The 24,783-nt window shown below is 37.5% G+C and overlaps 2 protein-coding genes across 3 annotated transcripts in view; one reads left to right on the plus strand and one right to left on the minus strand.

The window, feature by feature from the left end:
• Window positions 1-24,783, plus strand: part of LOC139142701 (protein downstream neighbor of son homolog) — a 116,675-nt gene that overhangs the window by 38,707 nt on the left and 53,185 nt on the right. For both annotated transcript variants that reach the window (XM_070712768.1, XM_070712767.1), the window contains exon 2: window positions 1,722-1,844. The gene's annotated coding sequence lies outside the window, so the exon portion shown is untranslated. The remainder of the gene's footprint in view (window positions 1-1,721; window positions 1,845-24,783) is intronic.
• LOC139142702 (glutathione S-transferase 3, mitochondrial-like) overlaps window positions 5,235-24,783 on the minus strand; it is a 43,290-nt gene continuing 23,741 nt past the window's right edge. Inside the window, exon 5 of the mRNA XM_070712769.1 lies at window positions 5,235-6,552. Within this exon, the coding sequence (XP_070568870.1) occupies window positions 6,452-6,552 (101 nt within the window). The 3' untranslated portion in view covers window positions 5,235-6,451. The remainder of the gene's footprint in view (window positions 6,553-24,783) is intronic.

The raw sequence follows: 24,783 nt of genomic DNA on the forward strand, positions 1-24,783 counted from the left end.
ATAATGCTTTGATGTAGTTTAAGTCATATCTTTCCGATCGAAGACAAGCCGTAATTATAAATTCTGCCCATTCGCCCCATTGTCCTCTTGAAACAAGTGTACCGCAAGGGCCAGTCCTTGGCCCAATTTTATTTAATGTTTACACATCCCCCCCCCCCCCTAGTCGACGTAGTTGCTCGTCACGGTTGTGAAGATCATTTTAATGCCGATGACTCAAATCTGTACATGTCTTTTCCACGTGAAAATTACCATGTTACTTTAAGTAATCTTGAATCCTGTGTCTCAGATGTCAGAGCCTGGATGTCCTCAAATTTTCTACGCCTAAATGATGATAATACAGAATTTGTATTTTTCTCTAAGAATTTTGACTTTCATTCAAGTCTTGAGCAAAGTCTCCGAATAGGTGACGTGCTGATTCCAACCCAATGTCAAGCAAAGAGCCTTGGCGTCATTGTCGATTCCAGTCTCACTATGAAATCTCATGTCAGTCATATTTGTCGCTCTTCCATGTTCCATATTCGACGCATTGCCCTCATTCGTAAGTACCTATCCAGATCTGCCACGGAACAACTTATCCATTCGCTTGTCTCCTCGTGTATCGATTCTTGTAATTCTTTGCTGTATGGCTTACCACTTTATTTGATTAATCGCATTCAGCATGACATGTAGCAGCCAGAGTTATAACTCGGTCAAAGCGTTCTGATCATATAACACCATTTCTGCAGGAATTACATTGGCTACCTGTACACCAGCGTATCATTTACATAGATTTTAATTCTTACTTTTAAATGTTTATATGGTGCTGGTCCACAATATCTGAGAGATTTAATAAGTTTTTATGTACCTAGGCGCAAACTTCGTTCTGCCAACGATTTTAAACTCAATACATTCATGACCAAGACAAAAAGGTATGGTGATAGGGCGTTCTGTTCTGCAGCCCCATTTTTATGGAACGAGCTTCCAGTGAATATTCGTTCTTGTATTAATTTTAATACTTTTAAACGTATGCTTAAGACACACCTTTTTAAGTTGGCTTTCTCTATTGATTAGACTTTTTTATGATTTTGCTTGTTTTTAACTTTCTCGATCAATTATATTTTTATTAGTTATCCATTTTCTTATTGTAATGTATCTTTCAGCGGCTGTGATCATTTTTTTCTGTGGAGTTTGTCGCTTTACAAATAAATTATTATTATTATTATTATTTATTATGAAAAAAAATTCGTGCCGACGTCGACCTACCTACCCTATTTTTGAAAACCATGTTATTGGGAGAGCACAATTTATTTATTTTTTGGGGCCTAAGAGGGATGGTAGTGTTAATGGTTTTGCCTCGCAGTGCATGACGACCTGGCATTTGAAAATCAAGACGACATGAACAAACTCGTTGATACCAGTGATTTACGCGGGGCATTTCAAGACAGGTGGACAAAACTGAAGGCAATATAGGTCAACCATGGATGTTTATAATTGTACATGCACGGCTCAACGGAGATTACAAGTGACACTGTAAGAAACTGAGATTTGAATAATAATTGTCTCAGATTAACGTGTACGTATCTAGACTAATGCGATAAAGTCTTTTGTTTTCTGTTGTGTCAATTGTACTAATTTTGCACTTCGGTTTTGTCATGATTTGGACAAGATCATTCTGAAAGTCTGTGTTTGTTTTGTCCGTTTAAATCAGTGTATTAAACCACAACCCAATATATTCTTGACAGCTGTCGCTCAGGGTTAACGAGAGTCATGGACTGAAAACGGATAAATCATACCTGTACTTTCACGACTCGGCTGAAACTGACTCTGAGCTCCTTCCCTGATGGCAATGGATAGCGACATCAATGGTTTGTATTAAAAAAGATCAAGTTCTACACTTGTCAATTTTAACAGAGTCTGGAGTTCTTATGAATACTTAATATATTTATCAGTAGTTTTGTCATACTTCAACCAAAAGTAATTATAAGAAAATCCTCGGGAACCAGCACACCATTATATAGTTCAAAGCGATCATACCGCTCAACTTGCGAATCATATTTCAAGCCTGCGATTCTTGAAGAGAAGATTTCTGGTCGATAAATTGCCGAAGAACCCAATGTTGCTACTATTCTCCGCCTTAGATCAATGTTCTGAAGTTGAGATAATTTTCTGGCAAGGTGAAGTGTTGCATTTCAAATTTTGCTCTTTAAGATATTCATATTATCATTATGCTTTATTGGTTCTCTTGTATTTCACGTTTTCCACAGTGCGAATGTACTCTGCAGGTATCCCACCGCTGCCACCAGTGACGTCAATAGATTTATGGTGGTGTTATCGAGAATTCGGCAGCATGTCAGAACAGGCAAGGCTAGTATGCCGATGTTCAATGGGTCTAAAGAGACTGGAGGTAGCGTGTTCTACAAAATTAAACACTAATTGTGAAGCTGCCGAGTGATTTCTTACTTTTGGCAGATAGACTGATAGACATGACGGAGGATTACGTGACAGTACTTCACACATATAAAATATTACTTCAGGCAGCTCACAAATCCACTGTGAAATACGACATTATCAGCAAGATTTAAATGGTGATCCCCGAGCCTGGTAACTGAAATTCTTGCTTAAGAAAGTGTGCATGCAAATTTAGAGAAATAACGACTTGGTAATTTCATAAAGTAAACCTGTTATCAAGACATTGTTGAAAGCATAATCACCAATGAAAAGTTCCATTGCATGATATTGCCAGAGTCTGATATGATATCTGATATGTGTTCTGGACTTTTTTTGACACAAAAAAGGGAACATGGTACTTCCGCTTAAACTTAAGACATACTGGATGAATATGCTATGGTGAAATAGCCACATGTTAGGGACTGGTCAGTTTCTTCAGGCTGGGGGGGGTTTCACCCTGTTTTTGACTTTGGTGATAGGGGGGGGGGGGGGTCACCATGTTTTTGAAATGCCCAATAGGCGGATATTTCACAATATATATTTGATACAGTGACTTATTTTAGAGATAGAAAAATGACAAGATATCTTTCCTTCTCATTGATGCAATTATTTTCCTTTGTGTCACAGGTTTTCTGTAGAAAGATGCTTTTTTATGAACAAAATAACAGTTAAAAAAGGCAGTTTTTGTCATTATTAGCTGTGCTTTTATGGTTTCAATGTTACAAGAGAAGGTCCTCTCAGACACTGTACACATCAGATTTGGCTAGAAGCTCTCTATGGCTCCTCAGGAGATTTAATTGGATGGTTGGCAAGTCTTAACACCCATCAAAGTTTTGATTCACTGCTTTTTCCTCTTTGATATTAATGATTGACATCCATTTCTGTACAACAGTTCAGGACATCTGGTTAAGCATAGAAAGTGTGAAATACATTCACAGTTCATTCAAAATACAGCTCATTCAAAATGTACTGTATTCAAACTTTAAGATGGACACTTTGAAATTCCTATCTTACAACTGACATGTCAACAATTTCATTAAAACATAGAATGACTATTTAAAATATAAATATATGTAAAATGTAAAATATAATATATATATACGTGTATATATATATATACATATATATATATATATATATATATATTATATATATATATATATTATATATATATATATATATATACTTTATGTCCACCTTTTGTTTTACCTATGTCGGCGCCGGGGGGGGTCACCCTGTTTTCGAAATTTGGGATGGGGGGGGTCACCCTGTTTTCAAAATTTGGAATAGGGGGGTCAGCCCCTTTTTGACGACGGCAAAAAATAATCCATCGGGCGCCCCCCCCCTTCCCCAGGCCGAAGAAACTGACCAGTCCCTTACCACACTGTGGGGTGATTCAAACTTATAACCCAACTAAGTTCTCTAGTCTAATTACCGGTAGCGATATACTTGGCTTCACTAACATTGACTTGTACACTTCCTATCTCATTTAAGTCCAAGATCATGTACTGTTATGTAGAATTTGTGAAAAGACACCACTTTTTGATTTTTGTTAACAACTTTAATTCAAGGAGACTTTAGAGGATAGCATGCCCCAAAAAGGTAGAATGTGCCTCGGGGACAGATATTCAGACTCTTAAACTTTTACAATCTTTTCTGATCAACCACTTATTGGGGTTCTTTTTAAAGCTCTTGGTGTCAGAAAACTTTTTAATCTTAGTTTTGCGAAAATCGAAAATATTTTTCTTCATGGAGTTAACACAGGGTTGGCGGCCATTTTGAATTTCAAATATCAGTAAATCTTGGGTAATTTGTTTCTCTAGTAGTACCGATAATTGCATGATGACCCCGATTTTTATTAATGATTTTGAAAGAGAGTGGCTGAAATATTCCTTGAGGAATGTTTGAGCAAAAATTAGTCTTTCACTTTCGAGGTGCAAATTACCTTAATTCAATTACTTTTACGCAATGAAGAGGACCGAAGGAAAGTTTCCTGGTTGAGTGTGAACAGATAGGTAAACTGTGAGGATTTTTACAGCATTGAAGAACATTGTTACAAACAGAATCAACTGTCCAATATGTCATTCTGAGAAAATCTGATTTCTAAACAAATAATTATGCAAATCATTATTATGCAACACAACACAAAATCTAATGACTTCTTGCCATTCAAAAAGAGAATCTATGGACCAGATTTGATTCTGATCCAATATGCCTAAGCCCTTCAACAGACATCCGGACAGACAGGCACACACAGACATTAACATTGGCTCACATGTGTAAGCATGAAGTAAAAAGTGGTTACGTACACAAACAAAATTTCACTTGAAGAATCAGAAATCTCATGGATTAACTCTGCCAATAATGTGGCTTGCAAGAGGGGTGGTAGTGTTAATAGTTTTGCCTCACAGTGCATGACGACCCCGGCATTTGAAAATCAAGACGACATGAACAAACTCGTTGATACCAGTGATTTACGCAGGGCATTTCTAGACAGGTGGACAAAACTGAAGGCAATCCAGTATAGCTCAACCATGGATGTATATTTTTGTACATCCATGGCTCAACAGTGATTACAAGTAACACTGTAAGAAACTGAGGTTTGAAAAACAATTGCCTCAGATTAACGTGCCTGTACACATCTAGACTAATGCGACAATGTCTTTTTTTAGCAGGAACGAAAAAGTAGTTAAGAACACACAAAAAATTTGACTTGAAGAATCAGAAATCTCATGGATCGACCCTGCCAATACAATGGCTTGGCGAAAGTCAAACACTACCCCACTGAAAAATTAAAAGACGCAGAATAAATTGCATAATGGTGGACATTTTATTTTGCTGCCTGTGAAGTTGAAAACAAAACATCTAATTTCAGAAAAAGTTCATTGTGAGATTGATGAAAAACCGTATACTAACATCAAATAGTATGACTGGAATGTATGGCGTAACATACATCATAGACTATACATTCATCCATGTACACCATATTTATATATCATTAATCAATCAATTCATGATTACATACAGCCTGTATACAGCAATTTTAAAACGGAGATGAGAGACTAATAAAAGATAAAAACATCACAATCAGAAATCAATGAAAAAATACACTTGTCCTCATGATCCAAAATTTTCATTGACTAAAACGATTCTTGTTGTTTGTAAACTAGTTTCTATATGAAATGCTGTGATTCATTTGGTAAGCTGCTTAGATTCTTTTTTCGAATGCCCTGGGTTTCATGACATACTTCATTTCATGGTTGAAGTACAAAATCAACGGGGCCACAAACAGTAGAGTCAGGCACTGCTTTGCTTATTTGTGAGTACACAAAGTGGTTTGGTGACATACTTTAACATGTTCACCCAAATTCCCTGTAGACAGGTCTATGATAACCATTCATAATTATGGGTTTGGGTAAAACCATGGAGGTGAAAGGGTTTAAGTGATCCAAGTTGATTCTAAACATCTGCTGAGCCACAAGTAGGCAATTGCTGTCCAAAATTAACTTTAAACGACGGTTTTGTTATGCTTTGAGTTAGCAACCGATGGCTTAGTTATGCTGATAAATTCTGAAACATTTTTTTTTATGCAAGACTCAGAATAGAAAAAGTTTTGATCAAGATGTCAACCATAACTGATATTTGAGTATACAGTAGAGGAAATATTGTTGTCTAGTTGAGTCTAACATTATGTCCATTTGGCAGGACTGTAAAACACTTGATCCACTTTAAGCAATATTACAAATCAAGACAGTCCTAGGGACACTAATTCCTTCACAAAGTGTCTGGTACCTCACCCACAACAATTCCCACAAGGCCACAAGGCAAAAATGTTATCATCATAAAAATTGAGTCTAGCGTTCTTCGTATATGCTTACTTTCAAAATTAAAATACTTATTTCAGGTGTCAGTATGATCTATGAAAACAACATAATAACAAAGAAAACATTGTCAACTACTGGAGATAAAAAAAACTTGATTTTCCACTGCAGAGAGGAGTGCACACTCCACTTTGTGAGGGAATTTAAACCCACTGCAGTAAGCTCAGAGCCAGGTAGATGGACATGCCAACCATAGCAAATAATCCAAAATATCCATAGGCACCTCTCAGACGCTTTTCAGGATCTGTAAAGAAAAAGAGACCCGGAGATAATTGAAACAAAGAACAAATCAGCTTGTGAGAGTTCTTGATATTAAGGTGGAGTTGTATATAACAGTGTATTTTTGCTCAAATCATTTTTTGCAAAGATTCGTTCAATTTTCATTAATTTGTTAACCCAAGGTTAGATATAAGTTGGGATCACCTGACAGTATGACAAGCAGACGTACCTTGCGTGAGAAACCAGTGTAAATGTATGAAAATTTATGAAAATCACCAGATTTCCTGGGTTTTTGTCTCCTGTTTTCAACCTTTCAAAAAACAAAAACTTTAAGTCCACTCATGGTTGGGTCAAATTTTGTGAAATTTTCAAATCATGCTTTTTAATTCATACAATATAACAAAATGACAATTTGGTAAGGCAATAAAGTTGCCTTACATTTTGAACAGGAGTCATTTCAATTTTGAATGTCATCTTTCAATCCTTGCTAGTTAAGAATGAAAAGAGATATGTTTTTTTTCTGCATGTACCCTAGTTTCAATGAGATCTAAACCTTAAGTTGATAATAAGAAGTATCAAGTTTTTGACTTCAAGTAACCTTCATCATTAATGTCATAATTGTCAGCCAAAATATGAACCCCCTTCATCCTTTGAGTAAACTATTGCTACCACACTACACTTCAGATTCTCTGCATTTTGAAAATACATGTGTAGTATGAGGGGGTTTTCATGCCATCTTTGATAATATAAGGTTATTCCCCAAATACCGGGATTTATGTCCGAGTACATCGTGCAGCGGAGGTATTGTCCAGACGCGTAGCGACAATACCGAAGCGTACGATGTACGAGGACATAAATCCCGGTATTTGGGGAATAACCTTATTATTATACACCTTTTTAGTCCAACTTTACAAGAAAAAGTCGAAATTAAGGCGTCTTTTGGATGCTCGTCGCGCACTGTACTGAGCGATCGCGAACAGACTGGGAATGCGTTGAGCGCGTCCGCTAAGAGCGCAGAACGGAATTTCAACCCACGCTGCGCACACAGTGCACACGGTAGAAATTGTCCGTCAGCAGCATAATTTCACTCGAATTCATAGGTTTTGGACTGAGTACGATTTGATTTTGGAAGTACTGAATGCTAAGACGTACATATTTTTGTAACAAATGTGAAATTTTCTCTTCTTGTTCTCCATGTTGACGTAAAAGTGTTTTGAGGTCAAAGGTCAAATAGCGTCCAATAACACCTAAAGTTATTGTATTCCGCGTCAAAGTTTTTGGACTCCGTGTCTATTGATACCGTAACTTACTGTACGAAGAAACTCCATAAGTTACAGACGCAGGTGTATAATAAGAAATATTACTCTGAAAAAAGCATATCAGTTCAGTGCACACTGCCTTATGATACTTGGTACAGTGTATACCCCACCATCTCATCGGCATACAATGTACCTATGAACACATCCCTGACCTGTAATCTTTGGAGATTAAGCCATTCACCCCAATTCACTATGAATAGGCCTACAATCACCATTGACAACCATGGGTTTGGGTTAAACCATGGTGGTGAAAGGGTTAGATCAACATGTCTTTAAAGTCACCTCTCTGGTTCGAACATCTGATAGCACTTGTTGATGAAAGGCAGAATTCTAAATATGCATTACTATCAGTATTGCTATTTTAAAGTGCACTTCACGGCATCTCAGTGCTCTTTACATGGCTAATATTGCATGTAAGAAAAGATAAGATAAAAGATAGAAGTGTCAAATAAAATAAAAACAAAGTCATACTTTGTGATAATACTTAAAAGAGGTACGTCTTAACACTAAGATTAAATCAATCAATCATACCTATGTTGGCATTAATAGGAAGTTCATTCCATTACGGTATATCAGCCAAGCAACTGAAAAGGCATGATAGACATAGTTTCTAGTTGCTGTGTTTCGTGCACAATTTTTGCACTGTCACTAACTTTTTCAGGGCAGGCAATGGCTCAAAATGCCCAATTTGCGCAGTTTGCGTAGTCGAGAGAAAACCCTGAGACAGGTGTTATATGATCAAACTTCCTGGTACCGCCAACAAGTCGAGCTGCGGAATTCTGTATGCATAGTAACTTCTGTAGTTGGTAGCGGGACTGACTTCATATAACAAGCTGTTGCAATTGTCTAAATGCGATGTTACAAACATGTGAACTCAGGGTGTCTATCAGGGAACAAATTTTCCCTATTCTGTATATGGCAAAATACACTGATCTATGTCTATTGTTTATATGACTCATCGTCAAACCATTCAAATCAAACAAAACAATGAGATTGTATATGACTGACTCGATTATAGGACTTTGCAGACTGACCATTTGTATATGTTTTGAATTGTGATGAGAAATAAATTGTTTCTGTTCAGTCAACATTCAATATATATGATATCAACCATCCACCTACATCCTAAAAATATAATTTTATATGTACTACAACATCATCAGGGTTGTTACAGACTGCACAGATCCCATCTGCGTCCATGTACAATGTGTACATGTAGTTTAACCCTTTCGCCCCCAGTTCCCTGTATACAGGTCCAACTTTACCATAGAAAACACTGGATTTGGGACAAACCATGGTGGTGAAAGGGTTAAGTCATGAGATGAAATGACATCATCGAGTGATGCTGTACATGGTAAATGGTATAGGTCCTAATACAGTACCCTGTGGAACACCGATTTGCAGAATTGCCTCACATGATGTAGTGCCTTCAATGGTAACATGTTGTAGACACTTTGACAGATACATGTATGAATAGAGGATACATGTATGAATAGAGGCACGGCAGAGCTGTACCAGTGACACCAAATCACTGTTCTAATCTGTGTGATAAAATGCGATGATACAGAGTGTCGAGCATTACGTACCATATTTACATCCTTGCAAGAGCATAAAACTCACATGATATCGCTCTGTATACGAAGCAAACAGTCTCAGAGTTCTGAGAGCATACACTGAAAAAAAAAGTTGTCTAAATGCAAATTTAAATGCCGTCACATTAAGGTACCAGTAGAGTGCGCCACAGGGACAAATATGCGGACTCTCCCAATTTTACAATCATGTTCTGATCTACATGTACCACTTGTGGGGGCTCATTTTAACGCTCTTGGTGTAAGAAAAAGTTTCATAGTCTTGGATTTTTCAAAAATCAGAAATTTATTTTTTTCAAAGACTTCACATGGGGATGGCAGTCATTTTGAACTTCAAAATATCAGTAAAACTTTGTTAATTTTTTTCTCAAGTATGAAAATTTGCACAGTGACAAGCAGTTTTTATTCTTGATTTTGAAAGAGCATACTTGAAAGATTCCTTGAGGGAAGTTTGAGCAAAAGTTGAAATCTTTCACTTTTGAGGCACCTACTACCTTAAATTAAACTTTAGCATTTTGACCTGAAAGTGGCCACAAAGTGCTATCTTGGTTATGCAGGCAAATTGCATCATTCTGTCTATTGAATACAGCCAATAATAATTTTCGTTTCTCAGACTTTTTCTTCCACAGCCCTAGCATGACAACACCTGCACTCAGTAAAAACAAACCATTACAAATACGTTTGCACATAGTTTTACAGTGAAAAAAGTATAGGCGTATCATTTGGCTCTGCCTCATAAATATTGTACACTCCATGGGGTTTCAACTGATACAAAACTCAACCAAGCTTGTCAAAGTTGAACAAAAGTGTGAATTACAGAGAAGTCATAACTTTACAAACTTGCCTGCCTGAAATGGCAAAGACAGACTAATGGACAAAGCCTTAAAATGTATGTGGAATAAAGCAGATGCCTACGGTAAAAACCGTACCTATTTTTGTCTCTTTACCTCCGTGGGAGAGCTTTTCTGCCATTTGTTTACGGTGCATCCTTGGTGATGACATGGGAAATGGAATTCACACCCAACTTTACATTCACAGTGCTACTGTTGAATTGGTCACCTTGCATACTCATACAGACCTAGCACACAACAAATTGCGCTGACCATTCAAATTACATGACCAAATATCATCAGTCATATATCTTCACTTTTGTATCCATCAATCGTCTAAATATTAGGAGGTTATTATAGAAGTGCTGCAAAGGATGCGCCTGCCATACTGCTCAACTCACAGTGGAAGGCGATGCACAGAGAAAATGTCCTCGCACATCCTTCACAGAATTTTGTAATATCTTTAAATTATTATACATCTAACATTCGCAAGTGGGGCATTAAATGGGGCGAGTATTGATCATTTTTTTGTACAATGTCAACACTGTTTTCTTCCAATTTGTAGCGCAACTGCAAGCGCTACAAGTATCATTGTCACTGATGTTTACGCCAGGCTGTGAGTATTTGCATTACTGTTGTTTATGTTATGCAAATATGCACAGCCCGGCATGAACGCGAGTGGGTGGACAATACCCATCAGAAGATGGGCCCTGCCATATCACATGATGAAAATGCCAAGCTTGGCGCTTTTTTCCCCTAGATTCAAAATTAAACTTGATGAAGTTCTAGACTGCAACTTCTGCCACAATTTTTATCCATTTTTGTAAAAAATTGCGCAAGTTATGGATGACGAAAATGGCCTTTCCAGAATAAGCGACCCCCAAAGCTAGCACATTTGTAAATATAGGGCCAATGTCCCTGAAGCTACTATAGACATGGATACAAAATAAAGTATTTCCTGACTGTATGAAATTATCTCACTAAGGTCATCCTAGGGACCTGTAAACCAAATATTAAAGCTGTCTGACCAGCGGTTTTGAAAAAGACAAGTAACCCAACAGTTGACTGAGCTCTGCTGTGCTATGTAGAGAATAACTTTTTGTGGCACATGTATTGATGAAGAAGGTGGATATCTTTGATAGCTCATTTCAGGATGGCCTGACCAAAAATGGCAAAATTAGCTGCAAAAATACAAAATTGATGATTTCATCATAATTTCAATATATTACATTAAGATAAAGCCTAGGAACCTGTATACCAAATATCAAAGCTAACAGATGAGTAACTTTTGAGAAACAAATATTTTAACCAAAAATGGCAAAAATTGACCCAAAAATACAAAAATTGAAGATTTCATCAAATTTCACTGTACCACACTAAGACAACCCCTAGGAACCTGTATACTAAGTATCAAAGGCATCAGACTAGTAGTTTGTGAGTAACACATTTTTTGAACAAAAATGGTGAAAATTGCACCAAAAATACAAAATTGCAGATTTCGTCATATATTCAATATATCATATTATGTTCATCTGTAGGAACCTTTATACCAGATATCAAAGCTGTCAGACGAGTGGTTTTGATGAAATAAAGTTTTACCAAAAATGACAAAAAAATTCCTTAAAAATACAGATTTGCATATTTCATAACAATTTGAACAAATCTAAGTTGGGTTATCCCTAGGGACCTGTATACCAAATAACAAAGCTGTCTGACCAGCGGTTATTAAGAAGAAGATTTTTTACCAAAAATGCCTTTTTTGGCACTAATTTGCATATTTTCAACAATATCAAAAAATTAAAAAAAAATCGTTTCTCAAATCATATTTTTCATCTACACAAATATCAAATCAGTAAGTACTGCGGTTCTCAAGATATTTGAGTGAACAGATGCCTCACAAACAGACATACATACATACATACATACATACATACAGACTGACGCCGGACGGATACCCATCCCAATAGCTTCTATAGACTATAGACTATAGTCTATATTAGCTAAAAATCAGCCTTGGTGAACTTCCCCTTTAAATGCAGTCAGCTGTACCAGTTTTGCTCATCTGCAGAATTCACATGAAAATACCTGTACAAGGATGTAAGGCAGAGTTTTCTTCAAGTGTTTCCCACGAGGGGGAATGTCTCCCTTTCCTTGAAAAATTTCGGGGATTTTGTTCTGGTTGAGGGGCACCATTATAAATTATACAAATTAAATGATGTAAGTTAAGGTTTATAGATATTAACACATTAAGATCAAAGTGTAGGTCTACTATGAAATTAAAAACAGTATCCTGTTTTTTTCTTTTTGTCTGTGAAGGAAATCAGCGTTTCCGTTACAATTTCAAAACTTGCGTACGAGTTTACGCAACTGAGTTTTTATATGCGTAAAATGTATAAAAATGCGTACGGTAGGAATCGGTATCTGAAGTGAGTTGGGCAGTCTGTTCTGTAGAACTTGGGGTTTTTTCCTGTAATGCGCATGCTCTGTTAACAAAAAAACAATAACCTGGGGGGCTTCAAGATATACATAGCTGAACGCTGGCAATGCCGTAATGCTCCATGGTCGATGAGCAGCCTATATATGACTTCATGTTCAAAGAAAATACTTTCTGACTATGGAATTACTGTTTTCAAAGGGCAAACAAAGCAGATACTGATCGAAGTCCAGCGGGACCTCTCAAGAATGCAACCCGACAGAGTCTAAATCGTCACCCGTAAACACTTTCCACCTAACACGCAACGTAATGACGTAATGTGTTACCAACAACGTAGACTCGATTGATTCTCGAATTTTTTGCATCAAATTCTGTAGTGTTATTGTCTTTACAGAACTGATTGACATGATGCTTTGTGATGATGAAATACAATGTTGCATAAAGAGTTGCGATCTGCTAAAGTCTAAAATGTTGCAATATCATGATAAATGTCACTTCAAAGCAGGTGCATGTGTTCTATTTTTGTCCCGCATTGAACCACGTTCAGGCAATGTAGTGCAGGCCAAGTACGTCCGTGTCACGGGACAGCATTTCTCAATGCGTATAAGTTTACGCAGTCATTATTTTTTTTGCGTATTTCCGAACAATTTTGCGTAAAATACGCAGGATTTTGCGTTAACGGAAACGCTGGGAAATGTTTTACCATTATATATCAAAATATTAGTAGCTCACTCTGATCATTCATAATGTATTCATATATGTTCAGACACTGTTTTGTAATCTGGAGGCAAGTCTGTGATGTTGTATCATGGGTACTATTCACAGTAAGGAATGTCACCATCAATACTCTGTGTATGTCAGTGTCTCAAGATCTCATTGTTGGGGATGACATTGCACACACATGTGATTATTTTAAGGGGAATTTGGAGTAGATAAGGGAGATGGCGAATCCCGCGTTGTGGAGAAAACACTGGTAAAGTTGTGTAGCGGCCATGAGATGACCACTTCAGCAATCAGTCACCTGTCAATGTTTCTGTTCAAAGATCACATTTGAAAAGTAACTGTAATTATCTTGTTCAGGAAATTACACATGATGTACTTGTAATCTGGAGGTCTTGAGCGCTTGATTGGAAAAGAAACCAGGAAGGCCACGCAAATAAGTACCTTATTCCTCAGAATTGCTGCTTTTAGTTGGAAATGTTAGGTATTTTTAAAAATTGTACTGAATAGATATATCTGCCATGGAATTATTTTAATGCTGTTAGTTTGGTTATTGAGTTTTCACATCCCTATGGGACTTCAAATTACACTTTTGTATGGAGTCTAGACCGAAGGTCTATTAACCCTTTTCCTGCCAGACGGAATCACTTCCCCATCTGCCAACTCAATAAAATGCAGTATTGGGCCAAAACCATATGGATTTTCACCATCTTGGCTTGGTATGTTACAACACCCTTAGTCTGTGAAAGTCGTATTTACAGTACTGTATCTCTGTTTTCAACAGCCTTAAAAAGTATTCAATATTTTTTTGTTAAAATGCACCATATTGGACATGCTATGCTTCACCAGTTTTAACCAAGCTGACCTGATGGTGACAAATGAACTTGGCAGGACAAGGGTTAACAAAGTTGGACAGTGTGAGTATTTTTGTGTTATATTACGCAACAGAGCTGACTTTCAGCAGTGAATTTCACTGTTACGTCAAGGTTAGTTAGTGCATTGTGAGTATTCATTCGATCATCAGCATTCAAAGTGACAGCGGCAAAATAGTTCCTAAGATATTACTCAGTGTTAGTGTAGATGATGCTGTACCATTGTACATTCCAGGATTTATCAAACAAGTTACTGACAAATTACTGACATCATAGAATCTTTTCATTGGGGTCTATGCTGACATGTGATGAAAGGTGCATCAGTTTGAGCATAAAGTCTATCATAGTGAAAAAATACATGGCTGCATTGATTGCAAGGCTCAGTTGGAGATCTACCTCAGCTGTGAAGTCAACACGGAGTTTGTCATGGTCATTGTGTATTCTCTGGCATGCACTCGATGACAAGGTGAATGAAAAAGTGGAAAAACCTCAAATGTTAGACCTATACTAAGGAGGTGACAAAGACAATACTGTTTTAAGTGTAGGACATATTTTTTTGTGTTTATTTTACTGTATTTTGTTCACTTCTGGAAGATGTGTGGAAATGCTAAGAATTTGTTCCATCAACACTGCCTGTATTTGTAATGCCTCTATTATTACGGACATTTTGTTAAATCTAGACTCCAAGTTAGCAGTAACAGTATCACTAGAAGATTTATTTGTTTGTAAAAAAAAATTAAAAAATTTGCTCGCTACCTCTGTAGTTTTGCCAAAAGAATCAGAAGAAGAACATACTTTTTCTCTGTGGGGTTACTTACAACTTTTTGTTTTGGTCACAAGCCCATTCAAGTCACTGTATAGTGTTAGCAAAAATTGGGACATACTATAACAGGGCTCGAAAATTCTCGCCGCCCCACGCCCGTGACAAGTGAATTTTGAGTCCAGGCACGTGAAAACAACATTCTCCCAGCCCGACGGACAAGTGAATTTCAATGAGGCCACTGTACGTACGTGCTGCCACTCTCTAGGTTCTTTGAGTGTACCGCTTTCGATATGGCCGGCCGATAAAATAGCTCTGTTCTGCTTGGTTACAAAATGGCAAAATATTGACGTCTTTGCACGCTCTTATGTTTTTTTCTTCTCATGAAATCATGTCACGATGCCTCCTCAACAGAAAACTACAGCTTACAATAAAATGTAAGGTGTTGAAACAATTTACCCTCCTTCCTACAAAGTTACCCGATTGAAAACTAGCCGTATTTTCTATCCTGGGTTGGTAACTCTGCTGGTGGACAGAATTGTCCCCGAGGTTATCGTTCGCCCAGTTAAAGCGATGAAATTCGTTTCTTCGCTTCGATAAAGTTTGTATGTGCGATGTGTGAAAGTGAGCATGCGTGCGTGAGTGAGTACTTCATGAACTCTACAACGTGTGGAGCGGTCTCAGTCAGAAAAATGTAACAACTTAGCCGGCTATTGAACCATTCTTTTTGGGAGTGGAGATTTAGCCGAGCGGTTCTCTCTGTGGCCTCTCTGCTAGGCGACTGATGCCGTATGTTGTGGGTTCGAACCCGATTGAAAACTAGCCGTATTACAATGTATTGAAACACTTTACTCTCTTTTCTACAAAGTTACAAATTCCCTGGTACGTGAAGCAAACATTGTTGCTGTTCGATACTGCAATCACGGTCCCTCTCAGTCCCTCATGGACGGACCGTGCTACGATACATCATGGACGTATAACGACCATGAATACACTGAGGCTTTGCTTTGCCTCTGTGAGTCCCGCGTACCGGTCGTCCTTTTTAGTCCAAGTTTTACCTACTTTGCTTGAATCAAAATTTGGCCTGCAATTACTCAGTTTGGTAGTAAAAACCATTATTTCAAAGGAAACTTTCACAAACAGAGTCAGAATACAAGGGAAAAGGAGAAAAACTTGAGGTTTTCTGAAAGGTCAAATCTGGGTCATCTTATGTGATGTCATGAATGAAGACCCCTTAAGGTGGTTGGAAAGGCTAGAGCGTCAGTTATAAACTTCAAACTATTAAAATATAAAAGTAGTCAACATTCTCTGTGAACAAAAAAAATAGCGCCAATGGCACTTGATCACAACTGGCACATTGTGAAACTACTCTATCTCTGGGTACACCTGTACATGAAATACTGAATGGGTAGGTGCTGCGGGTTTGGAGTTTGTCTGTAAATGCACACAGAAAACAAAGTCCCGAAGTAGCGAATTCCAGCCATTTTCAAACCACACTGTTTGTCAGTGGGGTAAGCAATATTCGCAAAAATCACATTTCCAGGCTAATAGACTATGTTTTACGAAATCACACGTCCTTATTACAAAATAAAACGATCTTTGTCTTTAAATCAATGCGCCAGTAAACAGGTCCAGCAGCTAGTTATGTCATCAAGTCTGTAATGTTAAGGGTCATAACAAATGTGAGAAATCTAAAACATTAAATATGTTGTTTTTTATCAATTTTATTACCAAAAGTGCATGAAAATCTCTGATACTTTGAATCAGCCATCCTGCATACTTGTAACATTCATCAAAACCTCATTTCTGTTCCACAACTCATTAAATAGTCCACAATGCAGGATTGGTGTACATTCCAAAACTACATATATGAAAGACCCCTAAAATCAATTAGTTAAAGGGGGTTAGAAATTTCCCAAACTATCTAACCGCTGCTCCGTTTGGCTCCATTTTTCGGAATCGGAACCTTGGAATTAGTCTGAATATCTCTACCAAATATCAATGCAGTCTGTTTAGCGGTTTTTGACTTTTTGTCGTTTACGGAAAATGGACACTGTCCACCACCGGTTGAAGCTAACCCTATATCACAACTTCCAGATGTGATAATGACCTATGGTCATTATGTTAAAAAATACCGCCAATGCGCTTGGACATAATGACCGCCTAGTATTATCGGCATTTATCAACAACCACACTCACTGTGAATTAGACAGACCACGAAGTCAATGAGCAACATATAGCTGAAAGACTATTTTTCACATTGCGATTTTAAGCTCACTTTTATGAGAAAAGAGACATGTATATGTATATGGAGAAAAAGCAGAAGACATATTTGTAAATTGTTTGTTAAGTGACAATCATATATGCATCTCTTGAAATTTTGTGGTTATAAGGTATAACAGTAGTGTAAGAATAATGAGGTATGAATAAGTATAGTTAATTGCACGAGTAGGTGTGCTGTTACAGTTGTAATCACCACACTTATGGTCAGGAACTTGTAAACATCACGAGGCCGAAGGCCGAGTGATGTTTACAAGTTCCTGACCATAAGTGTGGTGATTACAACTGTAACAGCTCACCTACGAGGTGCGATTAACGACTTATACCACGAAAAACAGGCCAATCTTCTCTAAAATTTGAAAATTACTGTCAATAAATCGTCTACTTTTGATTTGAATATCCACAATGGAATGGAGTTACCCATTGTACGTCGAAAGGTTCACAGAGGTCATTATGCACCTGGCATGCGAGTTTGGGAGAATGACCTATCCCAGACAAGTAGGACAAGGGCTCTGGTCAACTGCAAATCTGTATTTGAATAAGAGCTACAGAGTGGTATAATGCACCTGTGTAGAAGGAAACTGTTTTAGTCTGATTGGTTAAATAAAATGGCTTGCCTTACTCTATCTTGTTGGCTATTGGCTAGCGAGAAGGAATTCAATCTGTAGATGCATGTGATTGCCTCGTGGATGCATCAGGCTTTCAATACCATTTTCGTGTTTTCGACTGGTCAAGATGGACCTTGTCAACTTGTCTGATGACCCAAGAGACTTCCTAGAGTTCCATGGACGGCCATGTAAAAACACTACCAAAGTGGATTTTACACGGGCAAACTGCCCTATAAGAGCAGCCGCTACCACGATGTGTACTTCAACTTATAAAAAAGTACTTGGCGATGATAACACCAGACGGGATTGTACTATCGATGACCCTTGCCAAGGGATAATCAAGTTCTCCTGCCAGAAAATATACGTCTTTACACAAAGCAAATGTGCAAGATGGCTTGGCCAGACTGCCAGTACACTGGATATTCTCGCAAGGTAATTTATTCTTTTACTAAAATATTTATACACAAAACGAATTCTGTAAAGTTATAAAATTAAATTCATTGACCAAAACAATTTGTTGTGTGTTCGGCAGTATCACAGAATTTCTTTCGACTATTCCACAAACGTTACAAAAAGGCTGTACTTATTTCCATGATATTTGTCACACATGTCGTGTGTTTGATAATTTCAGGTGAATGCGGCAACATCTCTGTACCATCAGGGATTCGATGAGCAGCTTATCAAAGAACAAACAGGTCACAGATCAGATGACGGTTTATGCGCCTCAAATGTATGTCTACTGCACAACAAAAGCATGTGTCGAATATATTACTACCACCTCCATCTAGCGTTAAATCATAGGAATCTGTAAGTAAATCAGTTTCTCAAGTGACGACAAAACAATGTAACAAAACAGACAAGATTGGTCCAACCCAAGAAGACGCCGAATCTAAAGATGGACAGTCTTCATCAACAAATCATGTTGCTTACATTGAGCATGGTCCAAAGAAAGTTAAATTGAATTATAAAATGTGATGCTATAACATATCAGTTGAACAAATTGTCTTCATTTTGTTATTAAATGTGTGTGAATGCTTTAGAAATCTCGACTTGACCTATTGTTCTCTTGCAAATTAGTAATCAGTCATACTTTTTTTCATATTTAAATAAGTAATCACTACACTTTTATTGATATGATAATGATTTTCTTTCATTAAAGTGTGGTGATTACTTATTTACATATGAATAAAAGTATGACTGATTACTTATTTTGCATAAGAACAATAGGTGTCAGTCGTGCTTTCAGCGATAAATGGATGGCAAGAACAATAGGTCACATGACCTGGAGTGGTATAAATACATAGTAAAGCTAAGATGACAGTAATTAAGATTACAAAATTATACACTAAGCTGGAGAAATCTGATTGAAATAAATGTTGAAAAGTAGCAAAGTCATGGTCATCTTTTGTCTAATACCTTGTGTAAGTTCATGAACTTTACATAAATCTTGCTATAGATTTGTTGCTAATGGGCAATAACTGTTGTTACGTGCAGAGAAAACGAACAAAAGGGTGAACTCAGCAGTTTCCGTTTAAACAAAATTTATTACGAAAACAAAACTAATTGCTAAGTCAGGGACAGAGTACAAGCTTTAAAAGTGTACAGACTACTTATCTCAGCTGGGACGGCAAAGCTCCAGTCTCAGAGTTGTAACAGTCAGTCGGATGAATGAACAGTCCTTTGGCTTGCAGGCTTGAAGCTGCACAAAGTCCACAGTATAAATCCAGCGTTGACAGTGAAGGTCTTGAAAGTCTTGAGAATGACTACTGCTGGAGTTTAGTAACACACAAGAGACACGATCCCAAAAGTCTGACTGGAAGCTGTGCACGTCCCTTTTATAAAGGCATGTAAGAACAATCTAGAACTTTTATTGACATGCTAATTACTGTTCTAAAATTATCTCCCTTACACAACTAATCAACTTTCCAGAACATTCCAAACATGACTAATTGAATTCAAGGTTGTGAGGTCATCAAGGGCAGTGACCTTGAGAATGTTCTAGACTAATTGAACTCAGGTCATGATGAGTGTGGGGAAATGACCTACATAACACACCCCTCTTCAAAAAAAGAAAATTTTTCAAAGAAAAATCTTTCTTTTACAAATGTAATCTTGAAAAGGATTTAAGTACTCAAATTTTGTTTTACTCTAAAGTAAAATTTCTTGAAAGTGAACAACAATAAACTCTAAATACGAGAGAGACAGTCTGCAATTAAATTGTCTCTGCCTTTGATATGTCTAATGTCAAGATTAAACTCCTGTAACATTAAACTCCATCTTAGCAATCTCTGATTTTTGCCTTTAAATTTCTGCAGAAAAACAAGAGGGTTGTGATCAATATAACCACTATTGGCTGATTTGAAGAAGTAACATAAACTTCAAAATGCTGTAAAGCTAATATCGAGATAAACACTCTTTTTCAATTGTAGAGTAGTTTCTCTGGGATTTGTTAAATTTGTGTGAAAAGTAGCAAACAGGATGTCCATGACTATCTTCCTGCAATTTGTTGTTGGAAAACTTGAAATGGCACTGAATTTGGCATAAAGTATGCACGGCAAAGTCCGGTTATTTTTACTGAGTTCGATAAAGTCATTGTTCGGCAAATACTTGGCTTCCTCCTGGAGATATTCCGCTTTCGCAGGATTCAGTCCGTCTGGATGTTGTTCCACTGGATTACTGTCGCAGACATCTTCGTTGTGGTGGATGATGTTTGTCCTCGTTGGAACATCTTGAAACAGGTGTTTATATTCGTGGAGCAGTTCTTTCACCTGTTGTTGTTGTTCTGGCTGGAGGTGTGCCAACTTTGTAGACTCCAGCTTCTCCAGGATTTCTGAGTTCTGAAGCTTGACCGAGCCCAGCTTTGAGTTTAGAGTATTATCACTCAAGTCAGTTTCAGTATCACTATCTTCATAATGGTTTGAACTGACTGCACTGACAGGCTGAGTTATAGTAGGATTATCCCTATCCAAATATGGCTTAAGCATATTTATGTGACATAGCTGTTTTTGTTTTCGCCTGTCAGGTGTTATTATGATGTAATTTAAATCACTCAATTTCTTATCAATTAGGTATGGCCCAAAGTAACGAGCATGGAGTGGTTTGCCAGGAATTGGAAGTAGAACAAGAACTTTTTGACCTGGTTCAAACTTCCGTTTTGAGGTGCTTTTATCATATTTGATTTTCATTGACTGCTGAGATGACTTAAGATTTTCTCTGGCTAATTCACATGCTTTAGAGAGTTTTGTACGAAAATCTGACACATATTGCAAAATATTCAGACAATCATCATCGTCTGATAGGAATTTCTCTTTAACGAGCTTAAGTGGGCCACGGACTGTATGTCCAAATACAAGCTCAAATGGGCTAAAACCAAGAGACTCTTGAATTGACTCTCTAACAGCAAAGAGCAGAAAATGAATTCCTTCATCCCACTGCTTCTCTGTGTCAAAACAGTAGGTCCTAACCATGTTTTTCAAAGTTTGATGAAATCGCTCAAGAGCACCCTGACTTTCTGGATGATAGGCGGATGACCTATACTGTTTAATGCCTAGCTGATCCATTACTTGTTGAAAAATTCCAGACATAAAGTTGGAGCCTTGATCGGACTGGACACATTTAGGGAGGCCAAATAAAGTGAAAAATTTGACTAAAGCTTTCACTATAGTCTTTGTCTTTATATTTCTCAGTGGTATGGCTTCGGGGAACCGAGTTGATGTACACATTATTGTCAGCATGTACTCATTTCCTGATCTTGTTTTGGTAGGGGCCCAACACAGTCTATTAGTATCCTACTAAATGGTTCTTGAAATGCAGGAATTGGCTGTAAAGGGGCCTTTGGAATGGTCTGATTTGGCTTTCCTACCATTTGACATGTGTGACAAGTTTTACAGAAATGTGCTACATCCTGCCTGAGATTAGGCCAATAAAAGTGACTGAGAATTTTATGATAACTTTTCCTGACTCCTAAGTGACCAGCCCAGGGGGTTTCATGGGCCAGGCGCAATATTTCAGCACGGTAGGGCTTTGGAACCACAATTTGATGTTTTATAGCCCAATCGTCATCAACCAAAACATCTGGAGGTCTCCATTTACGCATGAGAATACCAGATTTTGTATAATAGGAAACAGAGCTATCTGAAGTTTTACCTTCATCATCTACCCTGTCAAACAAAGACAAAATATCTGGGTCTTTGTGTTGTTCTGCAATGAGATTTGATCTAGAAAATGTCTGACTTTGGTCGCAGAAGTTTTACTGGAAGTTTCAAATCCACGAGGGATAACGGAATGATCCGTGTCAAACACCTGACTGAGAAAGGTGTCATTTAAGTCAACATCTGTGACATTATTTTTGAGAGTATTTTGATTCTCGGAAGTTTCCTTTGACATGGCTCGAGTAATAGCACATGAAGGAAATAAATCGGGTATCTCTTGTTCATTAGCTCTGCATCCTGATCTAAACTAGGATTATCAGTCACAAGTGGATTAGTAATGACCTTGTCCCCAGCAAGGTCGTTTCCAAGAAGAAGGTGAATCCTTTCAAAAGGCAAAAAAGGCCTAATACCTAAAGTCACAGGTCCAGAAACAAAGTCCGAAGACAAATAGACATTATGGAGAGGAACAGGAATGTAGTCATTACAATCTACCCCCTTAATAAGAACTTTAGAACCTGAAAATGACTTTTCAGAAAACGGCAGGGTATCTGCCAACAAAAGAGACTGGGAAGCCCCGGTATCTCTTAAAATTTTGACAGGGGTAGCGGAAGAGAAATCACTAGAAAGTGATATAAAACCATCATGAATAAATGGTTCGAAAATACCCATAATGCTATTTGGAGAAGAATTGACCTTGACCTCATTAATTGGGGATAAGAGGGGTTTAACCTCAGAAAATGTGTTGCACACATTATTAGACTCTAATTGAGTTGATGAAGAAATAAAGCCGGTGGGCTTAGATCCACTTTGACCACTTTGACCTTCACGTTTTCTTTTCAATTTGAAACAATCTGACATTAAATGGCCGTCTTTCTTACAATAATTACAAGAAAGTGTACCCAACTGTTTGTCAGAAGGAGATTGAGACTTGGGATCTGATGATGTGGGAGTGTTACTTGAACTCTGTGAACTGTTGTCATTTGATTTCCTACTCTCCTTTGAGAAATTCTTGGATGAAAAGGAGGAGTTAAATTTACCTGCATTGTTTCTGTATGAAAAGGACTGGGATGGTTTGCTGAGAAATGAAGATTTGTGGGTCAATGAATAATCATCGGCCAAACGTGCAGCAACCTCTAATGTATCTGCCTTTTGTTCATTGATAAATGTCTTGATGTCACTCCGAATGCACCTTTTAAATTCCTCAATCAAAACAAGTTGTCGTAATTTGTCATAATTCTGACTGACCTTTTCGAAGAACACCAACGATCAAACAGTTGTTCTTTTGTCGAGCAAATTCAACATAAGTTTGATCTTTCACCTTCTCACAATCCCTAAATTTCTGACGGTAAGCTTCAGGCACCAACTCATAACCCTTGAGAATTAATTCCTTCACAGAATCATAATCTGAAGCCTGCTCTACTGACAACTGAATGTAAATTTCTCTGGCTTTACCCACCAAAGCACTCTGCAAAAGCATAGACCAGGACTCCTTAGGCCAATTCAGACTCTGAGCAATTTTCTCAAAATGAAGGAAATATTTATCAACATCCTTTCTTGGAAAGGGGGAACTAACCTGAAATGCTTAGTGATGTCAAACTTGTCTGAAGGGAAGAATTTTCCTGACTGTCCAAGCTCTAAACGTTTTATTTCTAATTGCAGTCGGTGTTCTGCTAATTCTCTTTCCTTTTCTTTTTCCTCTCTTTCTTTCTCCCTTTGTCTTTCTTCCATTTGCAATTCTTTTTCTTTCATTTCCAATTCCCTCTCTTTCTGTCTTTCTTCCATTTCTAACTGCATTTGTATTTTTTCTTTTTCTAATGCCTGTCTCTCCTTTTCCATTTGTAATTCTTTTTCTTTCATTTGTAATTCTTTTTCTTTTTCTAATGCCAATTTTTTTAGCTCGAAATCTGCCTGTATTTCCAATTCTAATTTTTTGAGTTCGAAGGAAGACTCAGGCTCATAATCTTTTAAGGCAGACTCCTCAAAATGGCCAGAATTAACTAAATGTTTTGCAATCTTGAACTGTATTTCTCGCTTGCGCATAGATCTTTTGACATCTACTTTAAGGAAATTGGCCAGTGCTATGAGGTTGTCTTTTCTGAGGGAATTAAATGTGTCCTGATCAAGGTCATCCATAAATTCGTCTGGCTTGAATTCCGCCATGATTGAATTTCGCTGAGTTCACAGTATACAGTAGTTTTGAAAAGGTAGGCAAATTGTTGTCAAACGGCTCAAAATATTCGTCTCCCGGACGAGCCCCCAATTTGTTACGTGCAGAGAAAACGAACAAAAGGGTGAACTCAGCAGTTTCCGTTTAAACAAAATTTATTACGAAAACAAAACTAATTGCTAAGTCAGGGACAGAGTACAAGCTTTAAAAGTGTACAGACTACTTATCTCAGCTGGGACGGCAAAGCTCCAGTCTCAGAGTTGTAACAGTCAGTCGGATGAATGAACAGTCCTTTGGCTTGCAGGCTTGAAGCTGCACAAAGTCCACAGTATAAATCCAGCGTTGACAGTGAAGGTCTTGAAAAGTCTTGAGAATGACTACTGCTGGAGTTTAGTAACACACAAGAGACACGATCCCAAAAGTCTGACTGGAAGCTGTGCACGTCCCTTTTATAAGGCATGTAAGAACAATCTAGAACTTTTATTGACATGCTAATTACTGTTCTAAAATTATCTCCCTTACACAA

Source organism: Ptychodera flava, chromosome 10 (genome assembly GCF_041260155.1).
Source record: "Ptychodera flava strain L36383 chromosome 10, AS_Pfla_20210202, whole genome shotgun sequence".
Classification (NCBI taxonomy): domain Eukaryota; kingdom Metazoa; phylum Hemichordata; class Enteropneusta; family Ptychoderidae; genus Ptychodera; species Ptychodera flava.